The sequence below is a fragment of the Vulpes vulpes genome, chromosome 9 (assembly GCF_048418805.1).
Source record: "Vulpes vulpes isolate BD-2025 chromosome 9, VulVul3, whole genome shotgun sequence".
NCBI lineage: Eukaryota > Metazoa > Chordata > Mammalia > Carnivora > Canidae > Vulpes > Vulpes vulpes.
In genome coordinates, this window is record NC_132788.1 from 13,657,451 (window position 1) to 13,672,001 (window position 14,551).

The following is a 14,551-nucleotide window of genomic DNA, read 5'->3' on the forward strand; positions in this document are numbered from 1 at the left end:
CCTCTGTTACATCCTATACAGACCAGCCAATATCATACCCCACTGGCTGAAATCTTTTCTACTCCTGGTAATTCCAGGGACTGAGTTCACACCCTCTAGTCTACCAGGGAGTATGAATGACAGCTTTTTCCACATTACAAAAGTGCACAAGTTCTGAAGTGGAATAGTCAATATTCTACCATAAAATGTTCCTCTTACTTTAAAGAAGCAGCTTCATCAAAGGGAGTTTTCTAGGGTCCTTTCCATTAAATCACACAGTGGTTCAGAGTTTCCCAAGATATGGTTTGTTTCTTCTTGGCGGTACCTGAGATGGCCTTTAAATCAAATTTCTTCTTTTAGTATTTATATGCTTATTTGAATGTATATTAGAGAACAGTGTAAACAAAGAAATCAACTCTGTGATTTCATAGCCTTTACTACTGAACACCAGGCTATCTAGTGAATCAAGTAAAGTAATATCAGATAAATACTAAGTAATAGGGATCTCTGGGTGGCGCAGTGGTTTGGCGCCTGCCTTTGGCCCAGGGCGCGATCCTGGAGACCCGGGATCGAATCCCACATCAGGCTCCTGGTGCATGGAGCCTGCTTCTCCCTCTGCCTGTGTCTCTGCCTCTCTCTCTCTCTCTCTCTCTCTCTCTGTGACTATCATAAATAAATAAAAATTTAAAAAAATATATTAAGTAATAGTAGACATGGTACATGGAAATGAGAGAAAAAAGGTGTGTCATTGATATTTGGGAACCACCACAGTGCTCATTACATCAACACAAGATTCCTTTTCCTACTAAATGAGCTGTCTTGAGAGTTCTTAGTCTAGGGGATAGTTCTATACCAACTGTAGCAGTATCGATAGGAAGGGAGCATTTTGAGAGCATAAACATTAAAAGTTGAACTTTTAAAGAAGAAAATAGGAACGCCTGAGTAGCTCAGTTGGCTAAATGTTCAACTCATAGTTTGAGCTCAGGTCATGATCATGAGATCAAGCCCTGCATTGGGCCATCACACTCAGTGGGGGGAGGGAGACGGGTCCTGCTTGGGGACTCTCTTCCTATCCCTCTACCTCTCCCCCTGCTCCCACGCATACTTTCTCTCTCTCTCTCAAATAAATAAATCTTAAAAAAAAAAAAAAAAGAAAAAGAAGACAGAAAATAATTGGGATCTCTGGGTGGCCCAGCAGTTTAACGCCTGCCTTTGGCCCAGGGCGTGATCCTGGAGTCCAGAGATCGAGTCCTGCATCGGGTTTCCTGTGTGGAGCCTGCTTCTCCCTCTGCCTGTGTCTCTGCCTCTCTGTCTCTCTGTGTCTCTCATGAATAAATAAATAAAATCTTTAAAAAAAACCCAGAAAATAAAAATCACACCTAATCCTAACATCAATAAAAAGCAGTGTTATTTATTGGCATGTCCCCTTTCATTTTTTAAAAATTCATTCCACTCTAATTTTTCGTAAGTCATCCCTCAATTGTCATCTTTTGCCTCAAAGAAGAAGACTTATTTCTAGATTCCTTATATAAGCCACATTTACTTTTAGAAGACAGAACAGCATTAAGTTTTCTCTACAAACTGAGCACACACATCCTGCGCACACCTCTATGACACAGTAATAACAATAACTATGTCAAATGATTGTTGTGAGGATTAAATTAATATATGGAAAGAACTTAGATAATACTTGGTGCGCAGTAAGCAATGATTACCTATTTATTGTTAATTTAGTACATGGGAAACGGCTTTGTGAATACTATACAGTCAACATATCAGTATTTTCAGTGTTATTTGTGAGAGCCCTGTTGACAAGTAAGCTAAAATCGAAATGTGTCACCAGTGAGAATCTTACCCCAGAATGAAACTTTCTCTTATTTTATGACTATAATTGTGCACCAGGTATGTGAGTAAAAGTGATAGCACTGGAAGTCACGATTATTCATTTCTCAGCCAATACTTATTCAGTACGCCTGTTGAGAGCCCGACTTGTTCTAGGTACTGGGCAAACAGTGGGAGTAGGGGAAAGATAACAACCCTCCTGCCCTTGTAAAGATTGATTCTCTGTGGAAAGAATAAACAGTACATTTTTTTACAGGCCAAATAAATTAACATAATAATCACACATGATTCACAGTTCTTTAAAGTGAATCAGTATGTCAGATGTGATACAGAGGAACTGGGAGACAGGTTACTCTGGGTGCCAGGGTCATAGTAGGTGACAGTTGAACAGAGAGCCAAAGAGTGAGAAGGATAAAGGTCAGGTGAAGGAAGATATTCTAAGCAGAAGAAAGAACAAGTGTGAACATCCCAAAACTACTAAGTCTTGGCAATTTCTGGGAACAGGAAGCAGGTACAGAAGGGAAGGGCGGACAAAGATGATATGGGAGGAACAGTTACAAGGTAAGATAATCTACGGTATAGGCTGTAGGGAAGAGTTTGGATTTATCCTGAGTGGAGGCTGTAGTGATTTGAAACCCTTTCAAATGGTGTAGTTTCAATTTCTGTTTTTAAAGATCCTATCGGAAAAAAAAAAAAAAAGGGATTGGAGGAAACAAGAGTTGGCCAGGGAGAGTAGATAGGAAGCTACCACCATAGTTCATTGCACAGTTTAGACTAGCACTGGCAAGGAAGAAGGAGAGAAATGGATGGATTTGACTTGATGTTGGGTAAATGGAATGAACAGGTTTTTCTGATCCATTGGATATACAGGATAAAGGTAAGAAATATTTGCAAGGATAAACCTCTGTTTTTTGCTTTGAACACTTCCATGTGTGATGGTGCCATTTACTAAGAGAAGAAGACTAGATGAAGAGCAGATTTGGGAGACACTGGCCAAGAATTCCGTTATGGGCATGTTAGAGGCCTTAGAGGCCTACTAGATATCCAAATAGAGATGTCCATTGGGCAAAGTCAGATACAAGTTTGGAACTTGAGGGAGTAGCCATGAATGAGACATAAATGTAGAGAAGCCTGGGCCAGACAGAGACCTAGAGAGACACATTTGGGAATTTCTGTATGCATAGAAAAAGGACCAAAAAACAAATATTTAACAGATGAATAAAGAAGTGACCAAAGAAATCTAAGAAAGAATGGTCACTGAAGTAGAGATAAAGCAGAAAAGCATGGCTGATGCCAAGACAGAGTGTCAGCTGTGTGAAATGGTGTTGAATTGCTGAGAGTAACAGCAAGGCAGAGAGGAGCCCAGCAGCTGTGGCAACGTGGAGGATTCCTGGATTCTAGCAGAAGTTTCCATATTTCAGAACATACTTTTATTTGGGATTAAAATTAAAAACAAAACAAAACAAAACAGGAAGCCTAGAAACTTGCTTCTTGAAACTACTTGGAAATATCAGGAAAATGTAACCCAAATCATACTAGCATTTAACCATCTTATTAAATAAAAATGTTGCATTTTGTTTTTGTTTTTGTTTTTGTTTTTGTTTTTGACAAGGCATAGCCTTAATTGTGATTAAAAAACCCCAACTCAGAAACTGAAACTCGAAGATAATGGGCTTTTCTTTCCAGTGCCAGGCATATGACTCCTTCCACATGGATTCCTTTCTTTGTACTGAAACACATGCTCAGAGGTTTAACATTGGTATTTGGGCCAATCTCGCCAAGCATGAGAACATGCCCAAGTTCAGAACCCAGCGTCAGTCTGCCCTTTTATGTCTGTAAAGCCAGAGGGACAAGTCAATTTGAGGTGCTTTAAATGTCCGTATTTGTTTTTACTTTATTTTAAAGTTGATACAAATGTTTAAAAAAAAAATAGAAAATTACCTTGTAAAAAATAATTTCATTGTGCTTATAAACAATAATACAAAAAAACTAATAAAACAGCCTCACCTAAACTCTACAGTAATTTTTTTATGTTAATGACATTGTTTATATATTATTCAGTGACACTCTTGTTAATCTACCTGTTTTTAAACTCATCATTTTTAATTCAGGGAACATATTTTTTAAGTTAAAAGAAATACTTCTCCAGGTTGCCAAAGAACCAGCTCCTGCATTTAATGAATGAGTTTCTAAAGAGACTCCCTCAAAGAACTTTTCCCTGATGAGGAAACAGTTTTTGACAGCATGTAATCTTTTAGTCAGTCCATTGAAAACCAAATTCAAATTGATGGTTTTCTAGTATAAAATATTTCTTTGAAAATAGCAATTGATTCCAAAACCTGCTTCACAGCAGAGCTATTTGAAAATTTTGTGTTCTTGATTTTTTTTGAGAAAATACAGAACTCTAAACATAAGAAGCCTATGACTTCATTTGTTCAGCTTTCAAGTGCCTGATTAAACAAATCCTTATTGAAAAGCCACTGATTCAAAAAGTAAGATTTGACATTTAAGCTGAAAAGGTGGATTGGAAGAAATAAATGAATCACCATATGAGCTTTAATTTCTGATGGATTATCAAAGTAGGTAATTTATTTCCATTCACCAAGCAGAAATGAAAATCAAAATGCCCCCAATTCACGAAAAATAATAGGATTTTTTCCCTTGACCTTCAATGTGTTTTGAGCTCCTACCTGAGTTATTTTCACATAATTTTTGCATTTGCAACTCTTGGCAGACAACTGCTGCCATAAACCAGAAGTTTTTCTAAGCTAAATTAAATGGTAAAATATAAAACTCCCACCTTTTAATTCTCTTATTTTTTAATAATTGATTGAATTTGATTTTTTGTGTGTAGTTCTGTTTCTAACAGTAAGGAAGCTGGCAAGTACTGCTAATATTAAGGACTTACACTAATAACCCTGTTATAAGCTAGCTATAGAACTATGTTTTAAAGCACATGAGATACCTATCAAACACTCGGTACAATCCACATCATGAGTGAGTCTGTACAATGATGAACATAATACTTTTTTGTATATAACCTGCTTGTCCACAGAACACATGGTGATAGGCATCCATTCAAAATTAAGTAGCATAAACAAAAGTAAAAATGTTTATTGTAAGCATATTCCATTTTTAGAAGCCTAGAGTTAATGAAATGTAATTATATCTACTTGCATGTGTATGATTATATGTTTGTATCTATACATATGTATAATATATATGTAGTTACACATGCATGTATTTCTTTATTTTGGTCCTTGTTTTATTTAATCTCTATTGCGTTTGATGTTTTCTAGTTGAACATTCCTTCTTTCTTTTTTTTTTCATTCCTTCTTTCTTGAATCTTTCTTCTTTTTTTTTTTTATTGAATCTTTCTTCTTCAGTTTCTATGATACTCTGGCAGGATTGAACTTGTCATTTTTTTCTTTAAATCTCTCTCCACTCCTCAATCTCCTTTATAAACTTTGAGTTGCTGAGAGTAACAGCAAGGCAGAGAGGAGCCCAGCAGCTGTGGCAACGTGGAGGATTCCCGGGACTCTAGCAGAAATTTCCATATTTCAGAACATACTTTCATTTGGGATTAAATTTTTTTTAAAAATGGTCTTTTGCGTGCTGATATTTCCCAGGATGCCCTTCTAATTCTCTTCTTTTTATCTCATGGTAGACAGGAGACCACATATAAAACTCCCCAGCCTAGCTTCATTCGCTGGGCTTAAGATTCATATCTCCAACTGTGATTGGAATGTCCTAGAGATGACTCTGCACACCATCCAGAACTCACCTCTGTGTATTTATCGTATATATTAGTAAATGACATTGACATCCACTTAGTTTGTTACGTACTCAAACCTAGGAGTTTTCTTTTATGCATGCATGCCCCTGTAAACACCTCTTTCCAACCCTCCCCCCCCCCCCCCGCCCCCCGGACACGCAGTGGACTTCTGCATCGTTTGGTTGTACCTTCTTAATGTTCCTCAAATGCATTGTCCACAAATGTATCATTTCATGGTCTTTGTATTCTTTCATGACCTTATGGCTTTGCACATGTCACTCAAGTGACCCTAGGTACCCCTTCTAACCACATCTTTACCTAAATTCTGCTTCTTTAAAACTTAATCAAGGGGACACCTGGGTGGCTCAGTTGGTTAAGTATCTGCCTTCAGCTCAGGTCATCATCTCAGGGTTCTGGGGCTGCGTCTCGAGGTGGGCTGTCTGCTTAGCAGACTGTTTCTCTCTCTGCCTCTCCTCACCACCACTCATACATGTGCTCTCTCTCTCTGTCTCTCTCTCTAATAAATACATAAAATCTTTAAAAAAAAAAAAAACTCAACCAAGAAACTTTCCCTTTCTTTCCTATCTTCCATTCTCTTCCCATTTTCTCTTTATTTCACATCTCCCCTTTCTTCCATAGCAAGGTGGCTAGAGGTGAAGAGGCAGTTACACAAAGGCTTGGAGTTCACAAGAACTCCAGATGATAGGGGAGCAGAAAGCTATGTGGATGGGACAACTGGGTGGCTCAGCAGTTGGGCACCTGCCTTCAGCTCAGATTGTGATCCCAGGATCCAGGATCAAGTTCCGCATCAGGCTCCCTGTGAGGAGCCTGCTTATCCCTCTGCCTATGTCTCTGCCTCTCTCTCTCTCAGTCTGTGTCTCTCATGAATAAATAAATAAATCTTTAAAAAGAAAGAAAAAGAAAAAGAAAAAGAAAGCCATGTGGAGGCACAGAAATGGCTTGCACTTGGCCTTGGCAAGATGTGGTGCACTTTGCAGGGCAGTACAGAGAAAGCGATTAGAAAAAGTGGCTATGGTTGGGAGACTGGTTACTTTGAACCAGTAAGTAAACTGAGTGAACAAATAAGCAAATAGGCCAATGATAACAAGAGCCAAGGTTTTCACTATAGGAGGAAAGAGTTACATATAAGTAGGGAAAAGGCTTGAAAGAAGCCTTCCGGATTTGCATTGGAAATACAAGTTTCAACATGAACTCGTGAGTTTTTAATAAATATTCACATACAGATAGATATAAAGAAGTCATTGTAGATGTGGATGGTATGTGTGGACACGTGATGTGTATGTGTGTGTGTGTCCCAGTAAAGAGTATAATGAGCACTGAGATCTTGGTTTCTAAATGTCACCCTCACAGAAAGGAACCAGGGCTATATGGACAAATGAATGGACATTGAAAGTATTAAGATGAACCTACAACATCTTGTTGAGTCAAGAAGTGCCCCTCCCCCAAATTATGGGGATCTACCAAAACAAACAGGAGCTACCACTAGCCAAATCTGGGACAATCTGACCATCACTATAAATACTGATAGTAAGAGATTAAAATCTATTGAATAAAATAGTAGTAATCTATGTATCTATACTTGAATGTATAAATCAATAAATAAGAAAGGAAAGGTCATAATTACAGTAGAATACCAATGAATAAATGCACAAAAAAATGATCACCACTAGAAAATCACCATTGATAGCCATTATAGTAGTAGGTGATTACAGTGAGAGTTACCAATGGTATGTTAGGTTTGATGAGTATCTGGACATAGGGGTAACCTCAGAATATATCTCCAAAACTGCTAATCACTTAGCACTTGACATATATTATTGACATTAAAAATATTTTATATAAATAGTAGCAGTTTACTGTTTTAGTAATATACTAAAGAGGCAATTGCAGGTGTAATAATTTTATATCAAAATCATCGATTCTTTCTTTTTCCTGCAGATTGAGCCTTTTTTTGTGAGTGTGGCACTTTATGACCTCAGAGAGAGCAGGAAAATTTCTGCCGATTTTCACGTGGACCTAAATCACACTGCTGTCAGGCAGATGCTCTCAGGGGCTTCGGTGGCTTTGGAAAATGGAAACATTGACACTGTCACTCCCAGACAATCAGAAGAACCTCACATCAAAGGATTTCCAGAGGAATGGCTAAAATTTCCAAAGCAGGTTGCACTTTTGTTTACTTGTAATGGCATAAAAAATGTTCGTTTCTTTGTTCTTACCAAAAGATTACATCAGTTTCCAAAATAAAAATTCTCTTAAAGCTGTCCCTTAAAAAAATGAAATTTTGTAAATGTCTTCAATATGCTTTTCTTTGTACACAGGCTATATTTTCTGTAAGCAATCCCCATTCTGAAATTGTTTTGGTGGCCAAAATAGAAAAAGTACTGATGGGGAACATTGCAAGTGGTGCTGAACCTTACATTAAGAATCCAGACTCCAACAAGGTAATGCATAATCTTTTCCATAAATAACTTCAATTGCTTTCAAGATATAAAATCACTCTCCCTTGATGAACTATCAGGTGTGGTAAAATGTAAGTCTTGAAATAGTCGCATTTTAGTGAAATGAATATTCATCAGGAAAATTTAAAATTATATATTCTTGATTTATGTTTTTTGACCAAGCAACTTCTGACTTCTGATAATCCATTTGTAGAAATAAGTTTAAATGTGGAAAAAACATTAACTCCAAGGATCAAGTATTAGCAATAATGAAAAGTTAGGATTGATCTGACTTAAAAACAAGTGAATACAGTTTACTGATGATGAACTAAGTGATAATTTTATATCATTTTAGATAATTTTATATCAAATTATATTAACACCTAAGTGAAGAAAGAGGAAGTACTGGAAGTTCTTTGAGTGGTGGGACTACAGGAAATTTTTTCTTCCCTTTTTTCTTTTTCTTTAAACATATTTATATATATATATATAGAGAGAGAGAGAGAGAGAGAGAGAACGCACAAGTGGGGGGTGGGAGGGAGAGGGAGAGAGAATCCCAACTAGACTCCCCCACTGAGTGCAGAGCCTGACATGGGGCTTGATTTCACAACCCTGAGATCATGACCTGGGCAGAAATCAAGAGTCAGTTAACCAACTGAGCCAGCCAGGGGCCCCTCTTTCTTTTTTTTCCATAACCATATTTTCTTTAATAATCAAATGTTACTAATTAAGAGAAAATAAATATTAAAAATCTGTATTTTTCACACAAAGGAAATACATCAAGGAAAGAATGTCTAACAATTGAATTGGAGCATGTGTAACCATTTAGGCGGTGTTTAACATATTTATGAGATTCAAGATTTGGCACACTATGATGTGCAGGCCAGATGCACCTGCCACCTGTTTCTGTAAATAAAGTTTTATTTACACAGTCACAGTCCTTCATTTATGGATTATCTATGGCTGCTTTCCTGCTACAGAGGCACAGTTAGAAGCTGACAAAGACCATGTGGTCCACAAAGCCTCGTATATTTACTGCGTGACCCTTTGCAGAACAAGCCAGCCCCTGCCATCCCAAATAAAAGTATAAGACAGACTGTGAGTGCAAATTTGAAAGCACTTTCCTTTCAATGTTTTAAGGCCTTTCAAGTCTGAAAAAAAAAAAAAAAGGGAAAATGCTGGCATTCCAAGACAAGGGTGTTTTCTATATTTGAAATTTCCAGAGTGAAAAGAAAGAGCACAATACAGTAAGTCCAACACAGAGGATAAAAGAGCCATTTGGCTCTTTCCAAGATAGAACCTGAAGGCCAGTGAGGCCGAATTTCAGAGTTTCAATATAAGATAATATGGAAAAGTATTTATTAGTATTTTACTTGGACAGTTTAAAATTGGTGTTCTAAACAATGTTTTTATTTGTTTTTCCCTCAGTATGCACAAAAGATACTAAAATCCAACAGGCAATTCTTCAGCAAGTTGGGCAAATACCGCATGCCCTTTGCTTGGGCGGTAAGGTAGGTTGACAGCTGCAATCAACAGAACAGTAATGCATTTATAGTCTGCATTGGAAGCTTCAGTTTGAACACTTTGTTACCCGGTATTTTGTTTTTATAGATTTATTTATTTATTTGAGATCTTTCTCTTGAACGCACGAGCAGGGTGAGGGCCTAAAGGAGAGAGAAAGAAAGAGAAGCAGACTCCCTGCTGAGCACAGAGCCCTACACTGGGCTTGATCTCATGACCCTGAGATCATGACCTGAGCCGAAGTCAAGAATTGGAGGCTTAACCAGTTGAGCCACCCAGGCATCCCCTGGTATTTTTTAATATACCAACACCTAGAAGAATATTACTATAGTCGTTTTCATAAACAGTCAGTGCTCCCCAGAAACATATGTTTTACCAGACAATTGAGCAAAACAGCTTATAATATACTGAGGCTATGACATGAAGACATGTGTGTGCATGACCAGATACACTATGGTTTCTTGGTAGGATTGAAGTCATAATTTGTTTACCATGCATATTTGGTTTAATAAACTCTTGACATTATATCAGTCCTGAGAGTTTGGTGTGCATAAAATTCAGTTGGAAGCGCTGTGATTTCTTATACAGCTGCATATTTTCATCTATGTGTAGGGCGCGGTGTTATATATGGACGTCCAGATAAAACCATCATTTTGATCATTTAAACTCTCTTTGATTTTGCTCCTGACTAATATAGCCAAATTTATCAGTACCAGTTCACTCTGATAGAAATGCTGAGTTATGTGGCCCGTGAGGGTGCAGTCATCCTCCTGGACATATAACCTCTGCATAAAGAATAAGAATTGCTTTTTGGATCTGGTTAAAGATCAATTACTACTGTCCTCCTCAGTCTCTTTGCCTCTTTATGTGTGTAAGAATTTCTTAAAAGAGGATCCACATATGAGTGAAATCAGATGATAATTGTCTTTCTCTGATTGACTTATTTTGCATAGCAAAATACCAAGAAACAGGATCATAGGGGAAGGAAGGGAAAAATAAAATAAGACCAAATCAGAGATAGAGACAAAATGGAGACAAACCATAAGAGACTCTTAACTCTAGGAAACAAACTAATGGTTGCTGGAGGGGTGGTGGTTGGGGGGGATAGAGTAACTGTGTGATGGGCATAAAGGAGGCATATGATGTGATGGGTGTTATATGCAACTGATGATTTACCAAACTCTACATTTGAAACTAATGATATATTATATGTTAATTAATTGAATTTAAATAAGATAAGATTATTTTTAAAAAAGAGGAAAAACCTGGTACAGATGTAAGGAAAAAAACGGTCAGCAATGTACAAACCAAATGAACTTTAAAAAGTTAATTAGTGCTACAAAGTAAGACAGCCTCATAAGTGCTCCTCTGAGTATTGGTACCATTGTTTCAATGGTGGTAACTTTAAAATACAGAAAGTTTGCCATTTTTAGGTTTCGTGGTACCCAGGCATGAGCATAATCAGAGTGAATCCACCAATATTTGTTATCATTTTGAGGTTGTTACTTGAAGTTGGGGACAGGTAGATGGGAAGGGAAAGGTGGAAACGTGAGCAGACAGATTTACACCAGGAATGAGTTTGCCCTGAGGCAGCCCCATAATAAGGAGAAAGAGATCCGGCCCAGGAGTTGGACAGACACAGTCCAGATCAGGCCACCACTTAAGAATGGTAACTTCAGGAGAGCTCTCTCTCTGGTTTTCAGGGTCCCATACTCAGAATGAAGCTGACAGCACCTGCCTTGTGGACAGCAGGTGTGATCTCAGATCCAAAAGCACTTGTCATAGAGTAGGTCACACATGTTACCCTGTCTCTCTTGTGTCCCTCTTCCTGCAGGGCCAGCCAATGCCAGCACATAATGCAAGAACAGAAATTATTTGAATATACTGAACCCTTTATGTTGAATATGATTGTTTTTATTTCTTATAAGCTTGCAGAGAAAGGATAACTAGTTCTAATTTTCTGATCAAGCTTTCTCATACTGATAAGAAAACCTGTTGGGGCATGTGAGGCAAGGTATTCCTTGGAAGAGTGAAATACAGCAAATTGCAATGGTGAACATACTTTCTCTTAAAGGATCCAGAATTTTTGTGATGTTTTAGAAGCAGGCATTTGAGAGCCAGAGCGGGTTTTGAAATCTCAGTTCTACTTGGTAGTCAATTGGTCTTAGGCAAGTACTCATAGTATGTTTTTACCTGTTTTTTTTTTCCAAATGTACAAAAGAGGAATGATAATATCTAATTAACTCTCGGGGGATTAATGAGCACAGATATGTACCCAATAAAAGACAACCATTGTTAGAAGTCACTACTCTTACAGGATTATTAAGTCACCTGTGGAGATAATATTTTCTGCAACAAGTGCCCCTTTCTGGTAAATTTGGAGTAGTGAAGAATAAGGTAGGGACAAGACAGGAAAGAATTATCCCTCACTGAGCAGTAAGAAGGAGAAATAGCAATTGTACTGTGAGGTTGTTTAGTTAAAATATTCTGGAAGAAAGACAGATGAACTTTCTAGGGACACTGACAATATTACTGACCATCAAAGTAATTATGTCTAGGACAGGAAAGCCAACAAAACCACAAGCCCATGCTATATTAGTGCCTGATGAGTGGTTTGGTTGTAGGTTAGGAAACAGGAGACACCACCAATTTGTGTATATAAATATAAGGCTTACACACAAACATCTCTGACATCTGAGAAAAAAATGGTTAGCAGTACAGTCCTAAAGATTTCATTTTAAACTGCTTGGAATAACTAATCACAAAAATAAGTACAAGATCCAGCCAAAGGAGATTTTAAGTTCCCATTTACAATATGGAAATTACTTCCAGTAAATGGTGACTGAATGCAAGGACGCTCTTGGCCACTCAAGCAGTTTTGATATAAACTAGCCTGCTGACATATTTCAATATTCTATTGATACCACTGGTTGTCTGGCCCGTTTTTTTTTTTCCTACTGTATTTCCTGTATTGCAGTTTTCTTAACAGTATAGCTTTGAGTGTACCCTGAAACACTTTGGCCCTTAAAATCAACAGCCTCTCAAAAAGCGTAGAATGACAATTTAGTTAATGGCCAGATCCAACCCATCCCACCCGCTGCTGCACACACAGATGCTCATCACTGTGAACACTTTTTCTGAAATTAATTTGGTATGTTTTCTTATTTTTGGCACCAGCTGTACTGCCTTTTTACAATTAAAAAAAAAAAGATTATTCTTGGAGGAGGTAAAGAGAACACATTCAGATGGCTACAATGGGTATTTTACACTCTTTGATTTGGAAGAAAGTTGGCCCTTACAAATGTGTCATGTTGTTAACAGAAACTCTTTCTGTGCATGTTGCCTCCGCAATCATATGTGCCTAAATTCCCATCAGGACTCTTTGATTTCTTTAATCCCTCTTACACGACATTCAGGAAGGACCAGTGCACAACCCTGGATTTTCTTTAAAATTGAACAAAACTAAAATTAAAATGTCATTTTTATATGTATTTATTTACAGAAGGCACACAGCGCAACAGCGCCCCCCAGCAAATGGTTGTGCAACCTCTGAATCCATCCAAGTGACAAAAACTCAAGTGCATCCCACAGTGGTTCTTTCTGTCTTTTTATACCTCTAATGATTAAATAATTCATTTTTTAAAAACTATTTGTAAGCTGCCTGACCATTACTCCTATGGTTTACCTTACATTAACCACAAAAAAATATGCCCTGTTCTTTCTGTGTATCACAGCTTTTCATGCTGCTTAGGAGTAAGGCTCTCAGGGATACCCAAGCTTCTTTTCCTTCAGGCTGAACCGTGCATTTTCTTCCGTCATACCCCAAATGTCATGGTTGTGAGATTCACCATATACGGATCATTGCCCAATTGTGGCAGCTGGATCGAGGCAAAAACATCCCAGCCATCCTGAAACCATCTGTGTAAATGAGTCAGTTCTCTGTTCTCTTGCCAGTTAGCATATTTATTGAGCAAGGACAGTGTGTATGGCACTGTGTGCAATGCTTCTCCGTGGTGCTATGCCCTTCATTCTCTTTACAATATGTCCAATGTAAGTGAGCTCTTTCCAGGACAGAGTTGTGGAAAAAAGCAAAAATGAGTTACACAGTTCAGATCTACTGTTACGACCATTTGTAGTGACTGGTTAATTAAAAAACAAAACACAAAACAAAACAAAACGCTACCCAAGCTCTGTTAAACCTCCTCCTGTGTTGTAAATACATCATGTTGGTTTCAACATGTCACACATACAAAAGCCCTGTACGATATTTAACTAAAAATAATCTTTGAGGTAAGTATTTTCATTCTGCTTCCCCAGTGTTATTTGATAGGGAATCTTTTTCCCCTCATTGAGTACTTAACAGAGAAAAATGAGCAGAAAGGTTAAAGGAGTCTAAAAATATCATTCTGGCCCATTTCCTGTATTATCTGACACCAAAGCTCTACGATCAGATATCTATCGAAATGGCCACTTCAGCCTGTGTATTGAAATATTTGGTCAACTTAAAGAGTAACAAAATAGTCTAGTCAAGTTCCTTAAGTTAGAAGAAATAAAATTTCAGCAGCTCTGTAACATTAATGAAAAATTAATTACATGTGGGTCTAATATTTTTGATAGATATGAATTATGATTAATGATGAGGAAGAAACATTAACCTTAAGGGTGCTATGTATACTTGCTTGTATTGCCTGACATTACTATACTATTTGGACAAAAACAATTTGTGTGTTCCTTCTAAATCTGTCTGGTTCCAATGAAATGAACCAAGGAAGAAAATAAATGAATCAAGTTTATGGTACTTTCTTTAATACAAAATTCTGACTCAAGTGTTCTTCATTTTATCTTCGTCTCTGTCCTAAAATTTAGGACATGGGCACATTTATCTACAGGAAAATGCTTCAAGAATCTGGCCCTCTAGACCCACACACAGAACCTTATCCCTTTTCCACTACTTGTAAATTCTAATAGCACCATC

General features: G+C 37.5%; 1 protein-coding gene across 30 annotated transcripts in view; it reads left to right on the top strand.

Moving 5' to 3' along the window:
• Positions 1-14,551, top strand: part of DOCK10 (dedicator of cytokinesis 10) — a 259,737-nt gene that overhangs the window by 163,052 nt on the left and 82,134 nt on the right. For all 30 annotated transcript variants that reach the window (XM_072719383.1, XM_072719388.1, XM_072719401.1 and 27 more), the window contains exons 12-14: positions 7,556-7,777; positions 7,936-8,058; positions 9,484-9,566. In XM_072719383.1, coding sequence (XP_072575484.1) covers positions 7,556-7,777; positions 7,936-8,058; positions 9,484-9,566 — 428 coding nt within the window. The remainder of the gene's footprint in view (positions 1-7,555; positions 7,778-7,935; positions 8,059-9,483; positions 9,567-14,551) is intronic.